Raw genomic sequence first — 22,864 nt, forward strand, 5'->3', positions numbered from 1 at the left:
TCACTAGTCATGTGTTAAAAATAGTGGACTGATATCTAAAAGGAATTTAAAATTTGTAAAAATCAATATTTATGCAGAATGTATCTGATATAGTCTTGGATTTTGACTGCATTATTGAGGAAATGTTAGAAAACTGTTTCAGGCGTAACAGGTGGTGTTTTATATCAAAATTCACAATAACGGAATTCAATAAAATTTTATCTATTCATAAAGCACCAAATTATAACAACAGTTGCCTCAAGGTGCTTTATATTGTAAGGACCCTAAAATATAGTGTTCAGTACTTGCAGAGCCCACTCCCAGTGGCTCTGAAGGTTCAAATGCACTGCAACCTGAGAAAACACCAGCAAATAGACAATTGCAGCAAAAGCACACAAAACAAACGGAAATATGATTAAATTAAAAATTATTTAGGCGAGACAATAACATGAGAGAACAGCTGTGGATTGAAAGAAGTGTTGGAGCAATGATTCATGTAATCCTGTAGATACATATTTGCTATCAGTCACCTTCTCAGCTGTTCCGTCACATTATTGTCTCCTTTAAATCAATATTGTTTTTGTGAGGTTTTGTTTTATTCCACTGTGAACATTATTTTGCAGTTTTCTACTTGCTGATGTTTTCTTTGGTTGCAACCACTGTACCAACCAGGTTGGGAAAAGATACAAGCAGCCCACAGGAGACCACCTGTGTTGGTTCCTCTGTGGTGCCCACACATGTCACGGGCCCCACCTGTCATCATATCGTTTAGCTTTCCCTGATGCTATGCTCTCTATTTGTTACTATTGCAGCTTCTTTTTAGCCCGTTCTGTTATTGCCCTGACAATTCTATGTCTGATGGAAATGTTTGATATTTCTGTTTGGACCCAGAACCTCCAACGTTTGTGGTGCCACCGCAGCCAGTGGAGGCCATGCCAGGCTCTAACGTGACGTTCTCAGCCATGGTGAAAGGCAGCGCCCCTCTCAAACTCAAGTGGTTCAGAGGGACGAAAGAGATCGTAGCTGGACATGGCTGCGATTTCTCCCTGGATGATAACAAAGTTCTATTAGAGCTTTACAACGTGGACAAATCTCATGCTGGAGAGTACACCTGTCAGATCATTAATGACGCAGGAAAAGAAAGCTATCCAGTGAATCTCACTGTCAAAGGTCGGCCAGAAAGAACTTATTTCTTATTTCACTAAAAAATATATTTTTTTTAAAATGTGGTTAATCCCAGGTAATTCATGGTTTAACAAGTGGGTCAATTCCTTTTTCACACAGGAAACTTTAGGTTTTTCTTGTCTATAAATGTCTTCTAACGCAATAATTTTAATAACATATCTGGTTGTGTTTTTTAGAGCCAGCAACTTTCTCAAAGAAGCTGAAGGACATATCAGTTGAGAAGGGCAAAGCATTAACTCTGGAGTGCACATACACGGGCACCCCCATGATCACTGTGAGCTGGTACAAAGATGGCCAGCAGATCTTTGCTTCATACAAATACAACATTACCACAACAGAAAGCTCCTGTATCTTGGAGTGTCTCAGCACTGATGACAAGGAGGCTGCAGGAAAATACTGCTGCCAAGTGAGCAACGATGCTGGGAAAGACACGTGTGAGGCAGTGGTTTCTATCCTCGGTTAGTACAAGATCACTGAAGCCATTCTGTTTGGGTTCGTTTGTTGATTTGTTCGTGCAAAATATTCTTGGGCAAGCGCCCGATGCATCCACCAGAGTACAAATGTGTGTAATAATCGAGAGTCAAACTTTATACTCTCTTCAGAGCCGACCACCTCAACAAAACCTTTCCTTCTGATTAGGCAAATTAGGAGACTCTACTTAGAAGCAGTGTGCAGCGGTTGTAAACCTGCAGTAATAAGTAACAAACTGATATCAGCACATTGCAAAGGTATAAAAATATGGAAACCTCAAACATACAGAAGTCAGAGGTTTTGCATTATGGATGTTACAGTCGCCCACTTTTAATCAGTAAAATTGCATATAAGACTATATGATGAGGAAAAGCCTGATAGGTTAATCTATAAGCAATAATACATACAACCACACTCAAAGCAAGACTTATTATATGTGTAGCCAGGGCTGGACTGGGACAAAAAATCGGCCCGGGCATTTTGACTAGAGACCGGCCCACCAAAAATGTGACGTCATTCAGGGGTAAAACCGCAAAGGATTCTGGGAACTTGTGGCAAGCGGTACTAGCACATGCAGGCTTTCAATTGAACTCAGTTACACAGCGATAAAAAGAAACACAAAAAATGGCAAGAAACTGTTGTATTATTAACTGCAATAGTCGGTGTTGTGCCAAAAACTGATTGCTCGTATTTAAATTGCTATAAGTAACTTGTTGGGCTATAATATGTGAAACATATGTCAAATGCATCCTTCATGGATGACATAAAGTCATATTGAGCTACAAACAACATTAGTGTAACAAGGTAGAAGCCGCAATCAGTCTTTGGCAGTGACTTTTATATAACCTTTATTTATGCCGTTAAAAAAAGTCAAATTAACATTAAAAATGTCTTTTGTAAGAAGTAGTTGGACAGCAGAAATGGCTCAAATATTACAATAGTTCTGTAAAAATATTTAAAGTGGGGATAAAGGACCGGATTGGTTATAATGTAAGTACAATAACACAGAGTTGTAAAGATACTTGAAAAAACAGATAATTTTTTAATTCCATATATAGCCCCTTTGTAAACGCCGAAGTCTATTTACCAACATAGATATTACACATAAAAAATACACGCAAACATTGGAAATCAGTTTTTGGCACAACACCTGTTGCATGACAGCCACGGGAATCCGACGGGTAAAGAGATCGGTTGTTATCGGATTACGTCGTGGAAATTGTTTAAGCCATGTTTCCGAAGTAACAAAGAGCCGATGGATGGTCTATAAGATTGCTAAACAAGGGGGAGGGTGCATCCAACCTCCTCGGCTGTAATTGGTCCAGCCCAGAGTCGATCATGACCAATTGGCCAATCCAACACCTTTCATTATTTATACCCTTCCAAAAAAAAATAAAAAAATCGATCGGCCCGCCAGCGCCAGCGGCCCACCGGGCAAATGCCCGGTATGCCCGATGGCCAGTCCAGCTATGTGTGTAGCTGTCCCAAAGCCTGGAGATCTGATTTAATTTACAGCGTGTCCCTTTGTTTTCTGGCGTTTGCACACACAGAGCCACCATATTTTACCGAGTCACTGGAGCCCATGGAGGTGACAGCTGGAGATGCTGTCTGTCTGAAATGTCAGGTCGCAGGCACACCTGAGATCAAGGTGTCCTGGTTCAAGGCTGATGGCAAAGTCAGGTCTAGCCCCACCTGCAAGCTGGAGTACACAAAGGGTGTTGCCTGTTTGAAGCTAAGTAAAGCCACCAAGTCCGATATCGGAGAGTACACCTGCAAGGCAGAGAACAGGATTGGCTCTGCTTCCTCCAGCTGCAGACTCAATGTGCTAGGTAAAACAAGTTTTCCAGAGTACTGCGTTTACACCTTTGTAAAAATCACTGGCTTTTCAGACTAATGTTTGCCATGTGTTTATCTTTTCCAGAAGCTAAAACGCCACCATCATTCCCAAAGAAGATCACCAGCCTGCAGCAAACCGAGGGCCAGCCAGTGCGCTTTGAGTGCCGCGTGGCTGGCTCATTGCCCATCGAGGTGTCCTGGCTGAAAGACGGCAAACCTCTGAGTCAGGGGGAGGAGTTCTCCATGCTGTATGATGATAACACAGCGGTTCTGCAGATCAACAACAGTGAGATGAGGCACTCTGGGGAGTACACTTGCGCGGCCACCAACAGCGTGGGCTCAGCTTCATGCAGAGCCAAGCTCACTCTGCAAGGTGTGTGACGCATGACTGGATGGTTGATTCATTAATACTGGATGATTATGAAGCAAACAGTGTAACGTTTAGATATCTCAGCATCACCTGCTGATTCTGACAAAAACTCTTCTATTTATTGTGAAACTGTGAATTTAGGAGACCTCATGTCGTCTGGTCTATGCTCCTCACGTTTCTGAAAATGCCCCATTCTGTTCTACTTAACCACCTTTCTCTTTCACGTTCTCAAAGTGTCTTTTGTTTACTATTTTTGACAGCACTTTGGTCAGATGGTGCTGGGCCGTTTAAGGCCCCAAACTGTTTAATCTTGTCCATCTAAAGATTTGTTCTTTTATCTTCCTTTCATTCATTCGCCACTCTGCAGAACCCAGATACCCTCCGGTATTTGACAGGAAATTGTCACTACAGGAGGTGACAGTGGGTGACAGCATTGAGCTGGAATGTCACATGACTGGTTCTGCCCCCATTAAAGTCACTTGGTCCAAAGACCACAAAGATATTCGCTCTGGGGGGAATTATAAGATTAGCTGTGTGGAAAATACACCTCACCTGACCATTCTGAAGGCAGATAAATCAGATACAGGGAGATACTTCTGCCACGCCTCTAATGACATGGGGAAGGACTCTTGTTCCTCTGATATCACTGTCAAAGGTATTTGAACCTGGGGCACACTCACGCCATCTCGGCTCTTTCTTCTAAAGCATTCACGTCTCTCGAAGGACATTGTTTTGTCTTGGAAAGCTGCTCCCCTTCTCATCATTCTCACTTTCTTCTCTTGATTTCAGAGCGCAAAAATCCTCCAGTGTTCACCAAAAAGCCCTCAGAACACATCGAGGACATGGAGGGCAAACTGGTGAAGATTGAGGGCCGAGTCTCCGGGTCGCAGCCCATGTCAGTCAGCTGGTTCAAAGATGACATGGAGATACAGAGTTCTGACAAGTATGACATCAGCTTTAAGAGCAATGTGGCAGTGCTGTGCATTAAAAACAGCCAAGTGATTGACAGCGGAAGGTACTCGTGCCAGGCCTCTAATGAAGCTGGGAAAGCCTCGTGTGATGTCACTGTTGGCATCTCAGGTATGTTTGATTTAAAGTCGAAGCGTAATTGATGCTCACAGAATGACAGCTAGCAGGAATGATTAAAAAACGACGTAGCTTATTTAGTGGTTTGGTATGTTTATCGAAGTCTCTGGTTTTCTTTATTCCGTTGTTATAATCTTTGATGATTTGGACTGTTGGTTGAACATCTTGCTTAAATTGTTAACTAATGAAGGCTTCAATCAGACTTTTTATCCTCATGTATATTTGCTTTTTAACCCTGTTATTCAAATTTAGTTTGAAGCTTTTGTCATTTTGACAAAAAGTCTAAGTCTTTGTTTAAAGATGTGCTTACATAGTTCATGAATCTGAGCACTGACAGCACGGATGCACCGATACCGATACTGGTATCGGGTATCAGGGCCGATACTGTAAAATGTGTGTGTACTCATACTCGTAAAAGTTAACCGATACCATGGACCGATACTAACTTATTTCATTAATCAGAGGGTGGCTTGTCATTTCTGTTGTAGTTTTTTAGATTGGCCACTAGGGGGACATCTCGTGCTAAACAGGCACAGGGTTAGACGAGTGAGACTGGCAGCTCCAGATAAAAAAGAGAAACTGGAGGCTGCTGTAGCTAGGCTAAACAAAATGTCAGCAGTGTGGAACAGCCAACTTTAACTCAGGTTTTGGAAAAGCGATGAAAAATGTCAAGAGAAAATCCACGGGCAGTTAAAATAACAGAGGCTCTGACTCATTTTATCGCTCTGGATGACCAGCCAATGCCGGCCGTGGAAAACATAGGATTGCACCGTCTTCTCAGCATACTCGAGCTGCGATATGAAATTCCCAGCCGCCCACACATCAGGTAGATAATGGTGCCAAAACTGTCTAAAGAGGTAAAGACAAGCAGTGTGTGCACGATGTCAGTCCTCGGTTTAACAGCATAGTGGACTGATGATCCACGGGCAGATGAGGAGTTCATCAATGCCAAATACTTTCGTTATTTTGTTTGTTTGTTTACAATATGGACACTCTGCAATAATTTAAAAGTTTATTTTATTCTCAAACCTAATTTGTATTTATTTTATTCCAAACAGAAGTGTTTATTTATTATTCTGAAAGCTCGAGACAGTGCCAATAGTTCAGTGATATTTTGTTAAATTACAATGTGGAGACTCTGCAATAATTTAACAGAAGTGCTTATTTTTCACTTGAAATTTTTTTGTGGTCATTTTTATTAAGATTTTATTTTTTATCAGCAGAGAATAAAATAAAATCTGTCTTCCAATTCATTGTATTTGTGTGTGTGTGTGTGTGTGGTAGAAGTATCGGTTTTTGTACTCTGTATCGGCAAGTACTCAGATCCAAGTATCGGTATCGTATCGGTTTGTAAAAATTGGTATCGTTGCATCCCTAACTGACAGCAGTACAGTCAGCTAAATCAGACTGGCTTATCTCTCTTTCAGAGGCCAGGAAGCCCCCAGTGTTTGACGTACCTCTCAAACCAGCAACTTTGGATGAGGGCGAAAAGCTAATTCTCAGGTGCCATGTCTGTGGATCTTCCCCGCTGAAGATCCAGTGGATGAAGGACAGGAAGGAATTGACACCATCTGGCAGCACTAGAATCAGCTTTTCTGATGGCACAGCATGTCTGGAGATCAGCACAGTCTCTAAACTCAATGCTGGTGACTACCTCTGCAAGGCTACCAATGAGGCTGGCAGCGAATTCTGCAAAGCCAAAGTCACTGTCAAAGGTATAAAAAAAAAAGGTTAAATCACCTCAGATCTTTACTCTAAGATTTTATTTATTTGTAATTGTTTTTATTTCTCAAAAGTTGAAAAATTCAGATTTTTGTTGCTTTTGAGAATCTTTCATTTGTAGTTTGTCATCTTGCAGAGAAACTTGGAGCAGCTCTGTCTCCTGCTGAAGCTCCAGCAGCTTCTCCATCCAAAAAAACGGACAATCTGTTCTTCATTGAAGAGCCTAAAACTGCACACGTTACCGAGAGTGAGGGTCTCAACATTTGCACACAATCCAAATGTGTAAAAACGTAGGCATTTCTGATCTAACTCCTCTACCTGTTGCTCACAGAGGGAACCGCCACCTTCATCGCAAAGGTGGGTGGTGACCCCATTCCCAGTGTGAAGTGGATGAAAGGGAAGTGGAGGCAAGTGACCCACGGTGGCCGGATCTCCATCGAACAGAAGGGCCAAGAGGCCAAACTGGAGATCAGAGAAGTGACGAAATCGGACTCTGGTCAGTACAGGTGTGTCGCCTCCAACAAACATGGCGAGATCGAGTGCAACACTGACATGCACGTAGATGAAAAGAAGGACGTAGCGATGCTTGAGGGAGACCTCCGCGCTAAACTGAAGAAGTGAGTTTAGAGTCTGACAACACAGAATCATCCAGACTGAAATGTTGTTGTTTATCTTTAAAAATGTATGACATCTCCTTGTTCTCAGAACTCCATCAAAGCAAAAGAGCCCACAGGAGGAAAAAGACATTGACATAGTTGAGCTGTTGAGAAACGTGGACCCGAAAGAGTATGAGAAATACGCCCGGATGTACGGTATCACTGACTACCGAGGCCTACTGCATGCAATTGAGCAGCTCAAAAAAGAGAGAGCTGAAGAAAGTGGAAGACAAGTAAGGGTCTCCACAATCACTTGGTCGGATGATTTTGAATCTGTGGATGTCTAATGTGCTTGTTTGTGTTGCTGACAGGAGGTAGACCGTGGAGACAGAGAGTCTGACGAGGACATGGCCAGGCTGGTGGCTGACCTGCAAAAGAGGATGGAACGGACTGAGGTCAGGACATGTGCAAAGTCTGTTTTGAAAACCAAAGCTTTACTGTTAATGCAACTTGAAATTCATCGTTTCATAATGTTTGTAAAGAATTTAGAAATGGATTTCAGACAGGAAGATGCAGCAAGGTAAATATAACTTTTGTTTGTGCAGGTCATCAGTATAAAAATAAAAATAAAGGAGATTTAAAGGTAAAAATTCACCAATAACATCAATTTACAAAATCTTTCTGAAGCTGAATCTTACGGTGGCCCTGAGAGGCCAAACGGACTGAAAGCATCTGCAAAAGCACACAAAACACAACGGGAACAGAAAAAAAGACAATAAAGAAAACTATCAGAAAGAAAACAGAAATGTTATCGTGTCCCCTGAAACACTTCTGTTTTCCTTTCTGATTTTTTTTGTAGTTTTTGTCATGTTTTTTTCATCCCTGTTGTCTTTTTTTCTGTTTCCATTGTGTATTGTGTGCTTTTGCAGCGTTTTTCTATTTGCTGGTGTTTTCTTAAATCCGTTTGTCCTCCTACGGCCACCGTAATACTCTTAGGCCCACAGTAGAATCCAAAGTTTTACATTTTGTTTTAGTTGAATCACAGTACAATTAATATTTAACTGTATTGAGTAAAGCTTTTACTTGCAACTGTCGGAAAGAGTTGCTTATTTAATCGTGAACTGGGTGTCTACAACTCTCTAAGGCAGCGGTCTCCAACCTTTTTTGCCGCCACGGACCAGTTTATGCCCGACAATATTTTCATGGACCGGCCTTTAAGGTGTCGCGGATAAATACAACAAAATAAAACTAGTACCGGTACCGAAAAAAAGAAAATTTATTCATAACACACGTGAAAAGACCCAGGAAAACCGAGTAAACGATAAAAGCGATAACAAAATAACACTGAAAACCGATAAAAACCCTGAAAACCATATATTTCACACCTGAGCCTCAACTCTCGCGGCCCGGTACCAAACGACTCACGGACCGGTACCGGTCCGAGGCTCTAAAGTGTTTTCCAGCAGCAATTAGAAATCTCTCACTGATTTCTTTGTTAGTCAGCTAACTTCCTTTTACTCCCCTGAGCCTTTTAGTAGATACACCTATGGTATCGATTTCAAAATCCTACGTTGCCTTGTTCTCAAATGATCACATTTACAAGATTTTCAGAAAACTTGACTTCTGACCTTTGACCTTGAGGTCAAGGTCACTGAGATTTGAACTCATCTGAAATTTTTAGCATATTCACCTTTGTATCAATTTCAAAATCCAAGGTGACTTCCATCTCAAGTTATTACAGCCACACAATTTTCAGAAAATCTGACCTCTGACCTTCAGGTCCCTGAAATTTTACCTTGTCCAGTATTTGTTGAGGATGCAGCTATCAATTTAAAATCCTAAGTAAACTGGTTGGGCAAACTTCCACGTGTCCTCAAATATCCATGAGAGGGTAACGAGCTGGTCCAGTTTTCCGCAACCAGGATGAAAACCGCATATTCGTCCTGCAACCAAAGTTCAAGTAGTGGATGGACTCTTGTTTCCAGCACCCTGGGCTTTCCCAGGGAGGCTGAGGAGTTTGATCTTTTTAAACAGCCTCTGCCAATCCAGAGGTATTGCCTAATCTTTAAACAACAGTAGAGAGAGGCTTGCCAACCAAGACAGCCCTACAACTTCCAGAGCCTTCAAGAACTCATGGTGAACCTCACACACCCTAGAGGACCTGTCACCAAGGATTTCTAGGAGTAACCAAGTGGTGGAAGGTTTCCACTTTGATGGTCTCAGAATCTCGTCTCCGCTTTTCGCAGATAAGCTGCTCCAGCTCACATTGCAGCAGTTCACAGCTGAGTGTGAAGCGGTGGGAATAAGAATCAGTGCTTCAAAGTCTGAGGCTGGAAAAGGGCGGAGTGCCCACTCCGGGTCAGGGGCGAGTAGGAGATCGACAGATTAGTGCTACGGCTGCAGTGATGCGGACGCTGTACCAGTCCGTTGTGGTAAAGAGAGAGCTAAGCGTAAAAGCAAAACTCTTAATTTACCGGCCAATGTACATCCTTACCCTTACCAACGGTCATGAGCTCTGGGTAGTGGCTGAAATAATGGATACAAGCGACGGAAGGAGTTCAGCCATCCGGGTGAAGTGTTCTAGACAAGTCCCACCAGGAAGAAGCCCCGGGACAGACCCAGGACAAGCTAAAGATATTATATATCTAGGGTGAGGGAGGTCTGGGCTTTTCTGCTTAGGCTAAAGCCCCAGCGACCCAGTCCTAGATAAGCGGAAGAAAATCAATGGACTTCCTTCTAGAATTATCACAAGCACAAGATTTTCAGAAAACTTTACCTATGACCTCAGACCTTGAGGTCAAGGTCACTGAGTTTTGAACTCATCAGAGATAGCAGATATTTGTAAATCCTACGCCTTGTTTTGTTCTCAGGTTTCGCATTGACAAACTTGGGTATCCACGTGGCACACCCACATGCCCGGCAGGGTGTGCGGGTGGGGCGACAATACCTTATAAGCCTTTTACAGCTGAAGGCTAAAAATCCTCAAAGCATATTTAAAGGATAATTGGATTTTAAACCAGATGAACCACTGGCTTTGTTATTAATGATAAGACCAGTGGTTGATGTGCCGTTGATGTGTTTTTGTTAGCCAACAGTTATAGGATACATTAGCATTTATATCAGTCCAACTTTATTCTGAAATCGTTGCAATGGTCTTTTTTGCTGAATTAACCAAACTAATGTTGGTACAGGGTCAACATTGCCAGTGATCAATTACGTTGTAGCCATAGACCCGGTTTATTTTCTTTGGTCCTTAACATATGTTGTGCACATAAATATTATTAGAAAAAGCTGTTGAGCCACCAGAGAATCTTTCTTTTACTGCAGTGTCCAGTTAAAGGAAATAATCACAAGGATGAAATACTGTTTCTGTCTGGCATGTACTTCATAATGCTCTTTGTCATTATTGCAGCCTGTCACTGTGGTGAAGGACATTTCCAATCAATCTGTCTTCATTAATGAAGAAGCAGTGTTCGAGTGTGAGATCAAGATCAACTACCTAGAGATCACACTGTCCTGGTACAAAGGCACACAGAAACTTGATACTAGCGACAAGTACAATATCACCATCAGCGGCGACCGCCATCTGCTCAGGATCAAGAACTGCCAGTCATCTGACCAGGGCAACTACAGGGTGGTGTGCGGGCCCCACATATCCAGTGCCAAGCTCAGTGTCATGGGTCAGTACTGACAGCTTTACTGCATCTGTTAAAAAATATCTGTCGTTTGATAAAGGGTAATTAGCGTTTCACCTCGGTAGTTGTCTAGTTTAGCTTAGAGGCTTTAGCTTTTAAGTGGTTGTAAATGTTCTGTCTTCTTGGCTGATTGAAAACAAAGCCTCCTTACAGTAAAAACTAGATTATCTTAAATAAACTATTTTGTTTTGACTTCATTTTTGTTTTTATGCATTTTGTCTTTTAGAGGTGGAGGTTGAGAAACATCTACAGGACACAATGGGTAAGGAAGGCCAGTCATGTACTATGTCATGTCAGATGTCCATCCCTAATGTAGAGGCTCAGTGGTTTAAAAATGGAAAGCAGTTAGAAATGAAGGACAGGTACACATCTGAGGTGAAACACAAGGTTCAGAAGCTACTGATCAGAGACCTGAAGCCTGAAGACCAAGGAAGATACACCTGCAAGTACCAACAGCTGGAGTCTTCAGCAGACCTCTGGGTGGAAGGTTTGTACCTGGAAACCATCCTGCAAACTTATAGACGTGTTTTACGTAGTTCCCAGTTACTAACCTCTTTTAACTTCCATTACCAAACTCTTAAAATAATGTTGGCAATTTGAAGATTGCCCTCTTTTTTCCTCTTAACTTTCTTCATGACCGTGTTCCAAAAACATGCCCCATTATCCCATTTGTTGTATTTTTACATGCATTTTGATAACTGTCCCATAAATGATCATTTTTAACCATCTAGATGATATTTTGATGAACAATTACCATTCAGCTATTGTCATACACTCCCAATTGTGATGCCATTTACCCATTCCCGTCTTTATCTTTTTTTTAGCTGAACAAATTCATTTCACCAAACGCATCCACAACATCGAAGTCAATGAGCGACAGTCAGCCACCTTTGAGTGTGAAGTGTCCTTTGACAATGCCATTGTTTCATGGTACAAAGACACCTGGGAACTGAAAGAGAGCCCTAAGTACAACTTCAGAAGCGAGGGCCGAAGACATTTCATGGTCATTCAAAACGTGACCGTTGAAGACGAAGGTGTGTAGTGTGCCATCAAGCTACAAAGGCTCGTCACAAAGTCCTGTAGATTTTTTTCCTCGTTGTTTGTTGAGACCTGAGTGTAAAAGATCTTCATTACTAATTCCTTATAGGCGTGTACTCAGTAATTGTGAGGTTGGAACCCAGGGGAGAGGCTAAGAGCACAGCTGAGCTTTATTTGTCTGGCAAAGGTACAGTTCTGAGTCAGGCAACACTTTTTATGCTTCTGCTCACCTTTTATCGAAGTGTTTAACACTCTGTTTATTCTATATTTTCTTTTTCTTTTTTTTACAGAAATCGAATTAGCAATGGTCCCCATTGGTAGGTATTTTATTTTCAAGACCCTCGATGACTTTAATCATTCAGGAACATCTTTGGAAAACCTCTTTATCACAGTCAGATATGGACACAGTCCACCACTCTAGTTCACCACTGTAGGTTTTTACAAATTCAGACACAATCAAAAATGATCGGACTCTTACCAGGTTCTAAAACTAGGCAAATGCAACCTCAGAGGAATAGCATCACATGACATATTACGTCATGTCATAATGTATTTAAAAGATTTAAGGCAAAATTTAGGACCAATGTGTGAAAAAATAAGCCCACACTATGAATCTCCTGTTGCATGACCCAATTTTAGCCAAATGGCTTTACATTTGACAATATCTGTGTGCAATGCCTGTGTTCATTTGAGCCACCATTAATCATGGAGTTTATGTTAAACTCACATGGCTGCCAGGTGCCCAAGTCCTGTTAGCGCCAAACAATGATCACGGCTTCTGATATGAGGTGTTTGGCTTTGGTTTGGTAGACCGGGTGTGGTTTGACTAGGAGGAAAAGGCTGCCCAATCTAATGTAATCTGTTATTGGACTTCTATGATAATCACAGTGTGTCCATAACAAACACATGTACAAGTATAAGGGTGTTCCTAGGTGGAGGTGACACCAGGACACGCTAGGTCGCAGGTTGGTGATTGATTTCATATCTGTGTCATGAGTTGAGCTGTCAACTGATCACCACCTGGTGGTGAGTTGGATGAGGTGAGAGCAAAGGATGCTGGCCATGCACGCCCAGATATATGGGGAAGGTGCATTGGGAGCATCTAGCCGAAGCCCTGGTCGATTTCCACTTCTGGCATAACTTTGAATACATTCTGAGACTGAGGGCATTGAGCCATTGGGGCAAGCATAGCAGATGGTGGACACTGGAGCTAAAGAGAGCTGTTAGAGGGACTCCTAGTGGACTTGGTTAGCCTGTGGCGTCACAAATACTCCTCATAGAGGAAGCAGAGTCTGGGGACGAGGTGGATGATTTGCAATCACTAGAGGTGAGTTTACTGGGATAAGACAGCTTCTTGTAAGTGGTAAGACCCCCAGGGTGGAGATTTACCTTGTTCCTTAAGGCTTTGGATGTTGTGGGACTATACTGATTGACACGCTTCTGCAACTTTGCATGGCAATTCAATTCAATTCAATTCAATTTTATTTATATAGCGCCAAATCACAACAAAAGTCGCCTCAAGGCACTTGGGGTGGCACTGTGGGGTGATGCCTCTAGATTAGAAGAAGCGATGGTTCCCTGAGCAAGGTTCCTTAAATGGACTAAGGCGCAGACCAGGGATTTCTTGGGCAAGAAAACAGTGCGTTTATTTACAGTGAAGGAAACACCAGGTGAATATATATACAGAGTGCCAGGGGAAAAGGGGTCCGGGGCTCCAGGGTCCACAGGGACACAGGGGATGAGTCAAAAACGCTCCTCTCTCTCTCCAGAAAGTCCAACACCTCTCTTTCGCAGCTCCTCTAGCTCACTCGTCCAAACACAGTCACAAACGGGTTCAGGGATGATGCCGATAGCTCAACGATCCAGCGAAGACTAGCACAGGTCCGCCATCTTAAGTAGTGCTTTAATCCACTGGAATCGGCAGCAGGTGTGATGACAAGTGCAGGTGCGTGGGTCCAGGGCGGGACTCCGCCGTGTCCCCTGACACGGAGTCAGCTGGCGAGACACAGGGACCATAACATAAGGTCCGTATTGTCAGTAATGAGTCAGACCTGTCCCCACTGGCTGTTGGACATAGCTAAGAGGCAAATTTTGACTTTAGTGGCCTCAGGGACTCATCTATGTTTCTCTGCATGATGAGATTCTCTTGGCTTCATCACATGGTCGTTTCTAGCCTGCACTGAGCTGTTTTACAGGAGAGTCTGAAGATGTGGGAATGAGAATTACAACCTACAGGTTTTTGTTATCTGGAAAACTATGAGTTCCTGTCCAGAGTAGAAAAGGGTCTGTCTCAGGGTCTTGTTCCTCCAGTAACTGAGAGACGAGTGGCGTGGCAGCAGTGATTAGGAGTCATTACCAATTTGTTGTGGTGAATTGAGAGCTGAAGGTGTTGACTTGTATTTTACGTTACTGCCCTCACCTATTGCAGTTCTGAGTAATGACTTAAATAACGAATGACGGTAATGAGCTTTCTTCAAAGGGTAGCTCGGCCCTTCTTTAGAGACAGGGTGAGGGACTCAAAAGAGCAGCTCTGCTCGGCAAGTTCTGCACACAGGAACCAGGCGAGGTGGCTCAGGCATGTGAGGAGGATACCTCCTGGTTGCTATATTAGGTCTTCTGGGCATTTACCACAGGAAGGAGACCTTGGGGAAGACCAAGGACAAATTGGCTATCTTTAAGACACCTCAGTCACCCACCCGAAGAGCTGGAGGTGGTGGCTAAGGAGGCTCTGGGCTTGTTTGGCCATGGATGGATCAGTGGGTGGATGTCATTGCCATTTGTCGTTTGTCCTTGAGGGGAATTTGATGTCCACTCCTGGGATTTTCCACCTGCTTTCCAATTCCGCCTGAATGCGTCAGATTAGCAAACTGCTAACACTTCTGCTTTTACAGTCGTAGACACACTTGTGTCGATCGCCATTTAATCTATTGAATGTGACCAGCAGCAACTTTCTGTTACTTACATGCTTTATTCCTATAAAGGCAGTAGTCATACTGTGTCTGCCTTTTTGCTCAGTGTTTGTTAAATATGTAACGACACAATGTATATTGTTGTTCATCTGAGGTTGTATTTGACCAAATTTAAGATCTTCTAGGACCAGATGCATTTTCCCATTATCTATAAAACTATTATCTATGTTTTTATAAAAGTGAAACCAACTAGCTTATTTTTGGGAAGCTGTTAAGATGTTGAACTTAAGGTCCAGGCCTAAAAGGTCGGATATGGAGTTTCTAGTTTCAAGTTAGGTGGTTAGGTACGGTACCCACTAGCCTGTGTTACTACAGGACTATGCTAGCTGGTTGTACTTAATTGATGTAATGGTTGAAATGTGCCTATCTATACTTTTTATCTCGTGCTACCAAGCAAGAGGATTTTCCAAAATGTCCTACACTTCTACTCACACAGTGGTTTTGTTTTTAATAGTTAACCAATAGTTAACCGCTTAACCAAAACAAAACTTTTGGTACCATACTCTGTAGATATGCCAGATTCCTCTGTTCAGAGGCCTGAAGTGCCTACGTCAGTTGCAATTCAAGGTAAGGCATCATAAGCAGCTCACTTTGTTCCATTTATCACATCAGGGAATTTACAGAGCAGTTTCTGTTATAGAAATTTCATAGTAGTTGTGTGGCCCACTTAGAATTAAAACAATGTTTACCTGAATTTAACAATGAAATGGAATAAAAATGTTTTTTGTCTTTTAAAGAGTCTTATGAATTCTATCATTATGAAGAAGAGATTGAAGGTATTTACTGTTTGTTTTTATGCTCCTGCGTTTTGTCTTTTTTCCTGTTAATTTGTTCTTCTTTCTTTCTTTGTGCCCAATGTTCTGAATGTGTTTTGTTGTCACTTTGTAACTTTAATCCAGTTTTCCATCTTGATGCCACACTCACTAACTTGTACTTATGTTTTGCCATTTAACATTAAAAGTGTGTGAGTCTGGTTTTAGGGATGAGATTTATTACATAAAATACGTTGTGTTCAGTTCTGTTCCATTAGGTTTAAGCACAGTAAAAATACTACATTTTGCACTCTTGCTTTTACACTTTTTGTATTGTGGCTGGGCTTAGTAAGAGTTAGTTAGAGTTCTACCTCCACCAGCTGAACAACAACAAGTATATATGGGTAGACAAGGCCCTCTCCACACACATTTGTATTAGCTTTTGCATGTAAATGGTGTTTGGTGTGTAACGGATCACTAAGAATAGAGCTTTTTAAAAAAGTCGTTCCAGTTTGAAGATTTTAAGAAGTTCAACTTCTGTTTTTAAACGAGGACAAATAAAATGTAGATTTTTGTTCTGCCATCTCAAAGATGTGCAGCTTTATCTCTTTTTTCTTTATCATCAGACTGTACAGGTGTTAGGGTATTGATTGGCCTGGGCTTGAGGCCTTTGACTGGCCAGCAGTTTTGTATGATGTGCTCATCATGCTCTTGGCAGCCCAATGTCGGGAGCATGCACAGCAATACCTGTGTGCGTTTGAGCCACATTACTCATGTCTATCTTGACATTTGTCTTTTTTTAAATGTATGTTTTTTCTTATCTTATATATTTGTGTTTGCATACATCTCTCTTTTTTATCCCTCGTTTCACTATCAGCCTCTGTTTGTGTGCTTGTTTTTTTAATAACCACTTTTGGTTCAGTAACAGCCTAATATCTGATGATCTGTTTGTGGTTACTGTTGACCTTCTGAATCTTTTAGTTTCTTATCACATTGTTCTGCATTATCATTCTGGCTCCTATCAGAGTGCTTTGCACAGTTTAGGTTTGCACTGATCTTTTGACCTCGCTTGTCCCGTCTAAAACACACCACACACTAATGACCAAATGCTTTAGATTGCACCGACTTATGTCCAAATGCTTGAAAAGCTTATCTAGAAATTCTGAGCTTAAAAGAAAAAAAATAAATTAAAAGTGTTGGATACCGTGTTTGACTTATGAAGACTTAAGAATGTTTATGTTTTGATGTGTTCCTTTGTGCGTGTGTTTTTCCAGCAGTTGTAAGAGTTGCCATTGAGGAGACAGTGGAGACCAAACAAGTTCAAATGAGAGAGGAAATCCCAACAAAAGGTACAGCAGAGCCGAGCATATTCTGCTTTCCCCATCTTCTGCTTTCCCTCATCCTACAACTGTGTCTTTTTGTTCTTTTATTATATTATCTACTGTAGTGGCGTTCTCAGTTTTTAAAATGGCGCCGTGTATTCTGCTGCACTTCTCTTCTTCACCTAATTGTGTTTTTTTTAATTTCCCAAAGTTGAGGAAAGGCCTAAAGAGAAGCCAACACCAGCATCACCACAGAGAGGTACTGACAAACTGTTGATGTTGACATGTAAATGCTTATTAATTACATTTCTAGCTTCTTTTGTTTTTACTGTTATCTCAACTATACTTTGTGTTTGTTTGATCTTTTACTTCCTAAACCTCTTTAATGTTGCTCGACCTTCACTTAATTTAACTGCACATTTGAAGAGCCTGAAGCCAGAAAGCAAGTGGAGGAAAAGATTCCTGTGGTTTCAGTCCCAGAAAAGGATGTTCCTGTTCCCAGAGGTAGGGATTCCTACAGATTTCTTTAGAACATCTTTGCTAATGACAATCTGTTGTCTCATTTGATTATTATATGTTTGAATATTTCCTTAAAGAAACAGAGGAAGTCAAAAAGCCAACTGCTTCCCCACCTCCACCTACTGAGAAGCCTGGAGTGCTAAAGAAAGGTACTTCATGTTGTTTAATGTTTCTTTGATGTCTTATCAACACTATACAGTTTCCCACCACGCTGAGTCAGTCTGGCTTCATTGAAACCTTTATCTGTTTTATATGTCATGCTTAATCCTAACAAAGAATGTTTTTACCCATTTAAAGATGAACCCAAGCCTCAGGTGCCAGCAGACTCCAAAGTAGTGGCCCCTAAAGCTAAGCCTGAAGCTGAGCCCAAGCCCAAACCCAAAGCAGAACCAGAAGCAAAGCCAGTGCCTACACCCAAAGCAGAACCCAAGGTTAAACCTGAACAAATCCCCGAGCAGGAGCCTGAAGCTAAACCAGTACCAGTAAAGAAAGTGGTGACGCCACCATCCAAAGGTATTTCCTGTTTTGTTTGGATGTTCGTGTTGAGTTTGTAGTCTACTGTGTATGCTTCTGTCTTTAGTATTAAGATCTTCAAACTGTTCATTTAGCTTCAAGAGTGGAAGCGAAGTCTTTGTCTTTGTTTATCTAAACAACTCTAAATGTTGCTAGTCCCTGAAGAAGCTGCAAAACCAGATCCATCAAAGACCAGGCGCAAGCCAGCTGAAACCAGGCTAGAACCAGACAAACCTAAACCGGAAGCTCGTAAACCCGAGCCTTCTCTAACAAAACCAGAACCAAAAGAACCTGCAGTGGTTCCCAAGCCTGAACCTGTGGTGAAAAAATCAGAAGCAGAAATAACAGCACCGAAGCCTGCGGTGCCAAAACCGGAACCCCCAGCGACCAAACCAGAACCCCCAGCAACCAAACCAGAACCCCCAGCAACCAAACCAGAACCAACTCCTGCACCAAAGGAACCTACAAAAAAAGGTAATATGGCTGTGGAGTTTTTCTTAATGTGGTGTTTTTTCTTTAATCTTCTTAACTCCACTGTCCAACTTTAACTCACTTCTTCACATTAGTGTTTTTGATGGTAGTGCGAACAAATCTCGTATTAACCTTTGAGTACCACAGATTCTTTTCAGGGATTTATCTGTGAGTACATTTTGATGTTGATATCTGCCAACTGCATATTTACCTAACTATAATAATAATTATTATTATTATTATAATGATAGTAAACGGAATTTTATTTTGAAGCATCAGAAGAACCAGCAAAGAAGGAGGTTTCATCTCCAATCCAACCACCCCAACCTTCACTTGCACAACCAGAAAAGTTTGAGGAACAAGCGCCACAGAAGAAACCTGTGGCAGTTAAAGGTACCTGAAGCTAATTCAGTCATCCGGAAACTTCTAACCAAAATTCTCATACTAACCCTAAACTCTTTAGGTTCTGTGGCATATTATTTTCTAATGGCTAACCTCTCTCATTTTGTTGCTGCATGTTGTGATTGTTCTTGTCCTGCACTCGATAGAGTGTTTCATTGTTCTCTAATGAAACTCTTCAACTTGAATTTGCTAAAAGACTTTTAATATATGCCAATAATACTCTTTAAAGTTCCTGTGGAGGAAAAAATAACTGAGCTTCCAAAAGCAGCCAAGAAAGCAGAGCCTGCTGTCGTTCCACCAAAGGAAGAACCAACAAAGAAAGAGAAAGGTACATTTCTATTTCACATATGAAGTTTCGTTAATACAGGGGCAGACTTTATTCACTGTCTTTTGAGTCTCTTTAAGTAAAGAAATGCTATGATGATACATTTCATTATTCATTTTATATCCAAAATGTACATTTAGAGGTGCCTTTCAATGTCTTTACTCTATGAGATTTCCTCTTTAACACATTTCTGCTGCAAGATATGAAGGTAAACATTTAGGCCATCACACTAATTGACCTCTAAAAGAAATTATAGTCATATATTATTCTTCACAGAGTGACCCTTTGGGGTCTAAATGACTTCATGAACTACTTGTTTCTTGTGTGAAAGCACATTTGTGTTCTTTATTGTCATGTCTTTTGCATGTTCTTGTGTCACACCCTCTTAAAGCTTTGAAGCTCGAACCTAAAGCTGTACCTGAAAAAAGCTATCAGAAGGTGTTTGATGAGGTTGCTGTGTTGGAGCCTGAACCTGTGAGGCTTCCTGAGAAAATATCTGAATCAGTACCCGAGAGACGCTTGGAGAAAGTGCCGAAACCCGAGAAAGGCGTGAAGGAAATTCCAAAGCTGGAGCCAGAAAAATTACCTGAGAAAGTACCAGAAAAACCACGTGAGGAAAAAGTCCCAGAGGAGGCTCTTCCTAAGAGGAAGCCTGTAAAGGTTCCTCAGAAGGTGGTTGAAGAAGCTTTGGTTACTGAGAAGCAGACATCTGTAAGCACTGAGGAAATCAAAGTTGAGCTCATTTCAAAGAAGCAAACAGAGAAGATCTCCGTAGAGAAAACAGTTCACGTAAAGGCCCCTGATAAAATACCTGATATTGTATCTAAGGCCAAACCTAAACAAGAGGTAGAAGAAATTCTTCCTAAAGGTACAGCAGACTTCAGCTGTTTTTGTCTTTCTTTGTATCTTCGTCATGCATGTTTGAGCATGAGGACTGCCAAGATTTGAACTGAAGCCCGAATCTCAGCAATCACTTAAATGTTATCAAATGATGCTCTTTTATTTGAGTGTTTAATGTTGAAAAACATTTGATCACGTAAAAAAAATCTCTTTATTGTTCTTAATTATCACTAAGAAAATGATTTTTTCTTTGTTACATTTCCGTCTTTAATGCAACAAGATAACAAAATGCTATCAGAGCTGAATTCATTTGGCCTCAGTGGAGAATAAGTAAATGTGACATCTATCGATGTGTCATCAAATATTGGTGGTAAGAAATTCCAGCTGACTAAATGTGTGACTTCAGACTGAACTGTTGCCACTTCTCCAAAGGTTTTGTCAACGTCTTCCATCTCTTGGCTTGTTTGTGTTATTTGACACGTGTTTGTTGACTGTCTTTACATTTTTCTCTTTCCAAATCGTTTTCTTCACCACACACCATCTTGGAATCAATTTTGATTCATTGCTTAAAAGAAACCGAAGCTAAGAAGATTGAGAGGATTCTGCACACAGAGGTTGAACAGGATATAAAAATTTATGCTACTAAAAAAGGTACTACGTGGATCTTAAACGCATCTCATTCTTTAATGCTTGAAACAAGTGTCACCTAAAGCATGTGGTTCTTCATTTCTGTGTTGTCTCCTAACACTGATGATTGTCTTTGTGTTTTGCTGTCAAATCTTGGCGCCGCCACATGACGCCTCTTCTTCTACACCTCTTAAAACATCTCACAGCTGCAAGTTTTGAGAAGACTGAAGAAGAACAATGGGAAAGCAAAGGAGCTCAGGAGATACAGGAAATGTATTATGTGACAGAACAAGTACCTTTTGCAGAAGCTGTCTGGGAGCGTGAACAAGTAGTAGAAGAACATGCTGAAGTCTGGTATGAAGATGTGGCTCCACTGGACAGGGCAGTGGTGGTATTGGTAGAAACAGATGTCTTAAGTACAAAAGAAACACAGAGCCAACAAGATAACAGGTCTGAAGTGAGAGGTGAGCTATCTGCTACTTCAAAGAGGAAGGAAAGCAGCGTGGCTAAACAAAGAATCAGCCCGAAAAAACCCGAAGCTGTAGTTTTAGCCCAGGACTCTGAATCAAAGCTCACAATACTACAAGAGAAACCTTCAAAAGACAAAACAGAGTATTTTGTCAAGGCAGTTGAGTCACCAAGCAAAGAAATTACAGATGAAAGGAAAGACAGTGCATCAGTTAGCCACCAACAAGACAAGAAAGCTAGCGCCATACACGAAGCCAGCTTTGAACCTAAAAAGAGAGCGAAGAGCACTGAAACAGAAAGCAAAGACAGACGCACCAAAGAAAAACCAGAGGAGCCTACTTCATCCAAAGAGAAGGAAACACTGAAAGATGTCGGGGTGGAAACCAAACCTTCCTCGGTTGTGATCACCACAGAAGCAAGAAAACTGACTGAAAACCTGGAAGCTGAAACAAAGGCTTTAGCTGAAGTCTGGTATGAAGATGTGGCTCCACTGGACAGGGCAGTGGTGGTATTGGTAGAAACAGATGTCTTAAGTACAACAGAAACACAGAGACAACAAGATAACAGGTCTGAAGTGAGAGGTGAGCTATCTGCTACCTCAAAGAGGAAGGAAAGCAGCCCGAAAAAACCCGAAGCTGTGGTTTTAGCCCAGGACTCTGAATCAAAGCTCACAATACTACAAGATAAACCTTCAAAAGAAAAAACGTCACCAAGCAAAGAAATTACAGATGAAAGGAAAGACGGTGCATCAGTTAGCCACCAACAAGACAAGAAAGCTAGCGCCATACACGAAGCCAGCTTTGAACCTAAAAAGAGAGCGAAGAGCACTGAAACAGAAAGCAAAGAGAGACGCACCAAAGAAAAACCAGAGGAGCCTACTTCATTCAAAGAGAAGGAAACACTGAAAGATGTTGGGGTGGAAACCAAACCTTCCTCGGTTGTGATCACCACAGAAGCAAGAAAACTGACTGAAAACCTGGAAGCTGAAACAAAGGCTTTAGCTGAAGTCGATCGTGACGTATCGGTGACTCCGCATGAAAAACACAGCAGTGAAGTTTCAGAGATGACAAGTGCAGTGAGGGAAGACACAGTTAAAGGTAAAGAAGCAACAATCGTTCCCACTGCAGTGAAAATGGAAGAAAAGAGAAAAGAGGAAGCACTTGTCATTCCTATCACCCCTGAACGTGAGCAAAGTGCACACAAAGTATTTGAAAAGAAAAAGGAGAAAAAGGTGAAATCTGAGGAAATGTTTTGTGCAGAAACAGAGACTGTTGCTGTAAAACCCTCAGTAACAGATACTGACATGACAAAAATGATCAAACAGGGGCTGGAATTTGAATCTGTTTCTGCAAAAACTGAAGTCAAATACAAGACAAAGGAAACAAAAGACTCTTTATCCGAGGAGCCTCTTCAGACACTTCCTTCAGTGCCATTAAAGCCAGACGAGAAAAGGATTCCTTCAAAAAAGTCTTCCAGAGGTACCAAACGTACCGTTCTTATCGCATCGTTAATCTTTACCTGTGTCATTCGACTCCATGTTTGTTCTGGTGTGTGTTCAGACTGAGTCCAACCTCAGTTTGTAAACTCTTCATGTCACATGTTCATAGTTGGTCTTTTTCATTCCTCTTAAAGTCTTTTTTCCTGCCGTCTGTTATTCTACTAAAATCTACTCGTGCCT

At 41.5% G+C, this 22,864-nt stretch overlaps 2 protein-coding genes across 2 annotated transcripts in view; both read left to right on the forward strand.

Annotated features, from left to right (window-relative positions):
• LOC102793719 (titin-like) overlaps positions 1–22,864 on the forward strand; it is a 220,477-nt gene that overhangs the window by 83,948 nt on the left and 113,665 nt on the right. Inside the window, exons 67-94 of the mRNA XM_087852940.1 lie at positions 871–1,149; positions 1,341–1,622; positions 3,186–3,464; positions 3,557–3,844; positions 4,209–4,496; positions 4,631–4,921; positions 6,355–6,642; positions 6,786–6,896; positions 6,981–7,266; positions 7,355–7,538; positions 7,617–7,700; positions 10,658–10,925; positions 11,167–11,427; positions 11,765–11,974; positions 12,088–12,165; positions 12,269–12,295; positions 15,458–15,514; positions 15,685–15,723; positions 16,974–17,048; positions 17,233–17,280; positions 17,448–17,525; positions 17,618–17,689; positions 17,838–18,053; positions 18,210–18,527; positions 18,798–18,917; positions 19,156–19,254; positions 19,643–20,119; positions 20,665–20,742. Of these exons, the coding sequence (XP_087709066.1) occupies positions 871–1,149; positions 1,341–1,622; positions 3,186–3,464; positions 3,557–3,844; positions 4,209–4,496; positions 4,631–4,921; positions 6,355–6,642; positions 6,786–6,896; positions 6,981–7,266; positions 7,355–7,538; positions 7,617–7,700; positions 10,658–10,925; positions 11,167–11,427; positions 11,765–11,974; positions 12,088–12,165; positions 12,269–12,295; positions 15,458–15,514; positions 15,685–15,723; positions 16,974–17,048; positions 17,233–17,280; positions 17,448–17,525; positions 17,618–17,689; positions 17,838–18,053; positions 18,210–18,527; positions 18,798–18,917; positions 19,156–19,254; positions 19,643–20,119; positions 20,665–20,742 (5,181 nt within the window). The remainder of the gene's footprint in view (positions 1–870; positions 1,150–1,340; positions 1,623–3,185; positions 3,465–3,556; positions 3,845–4,208; positions 4,497–4,630; positions 4,922–6,354; positions 6,643–6,785; positions 6,897–6,980; positions 7,267–7,354; positions 7,539–7,616; positions 7,701–10,657; positions 10,926–11,166; positions 11,428–11,764; positions 11,975–12,087; positions 12,166–12,268; positions 12,296–15,457; positions 15,515–15,684; positions 15,724–16,973; positions 17,049–17,232; positions 17,281–17,447; positions 17,526–17,617; positions 17,690–17,837; positions 18,054–18,209; positions 18,528–18,797; positions 18,918–19,155; positions 19,255–19,642; positions 20,120–20,664; positions 20,743–22,864) is intronic.
• On the forward strand, positions 20,798–22,859 carry LOC148098346 (uncharacterized). Its single transcript, XM_087830249.1, has one exon. The coding sequence runs from the start codon at positions 20,885–20,887 to the stop codon at positions 22,748–22,750; it is 1,866 nt and encodes a 621-aa protein (XP_087686375.1). The 5' UTR covers positions 20,798–20,884; the 3' UTR covers positions 22,751–22,859.

This window comes from Neolamprologus brichardi, chromosome 16 (assembly GCF_056152115.1).
Source record: "Neolamprologus brichardi isolate AB-2024 chromosome 16, ASM5615211v1, whole genome shotgun sequence".
Taxonomy (NCBI): Eukaryota; Metazoa; Chordata; class Actinopteri; order Cichliformes; family Cichlidae; genus Neolamprologus; species Neolamprologus brichardi.

What these genes read in the sequence shown, in the direction of transcription:
- LOC148098346 (XM_087830249.1), top strand. Translation starts at nt 20,885, where the DNA reads ATGACGCCTCTTCTTCTACACCTCTTAAAACATCTCACAGCTGCAAGT.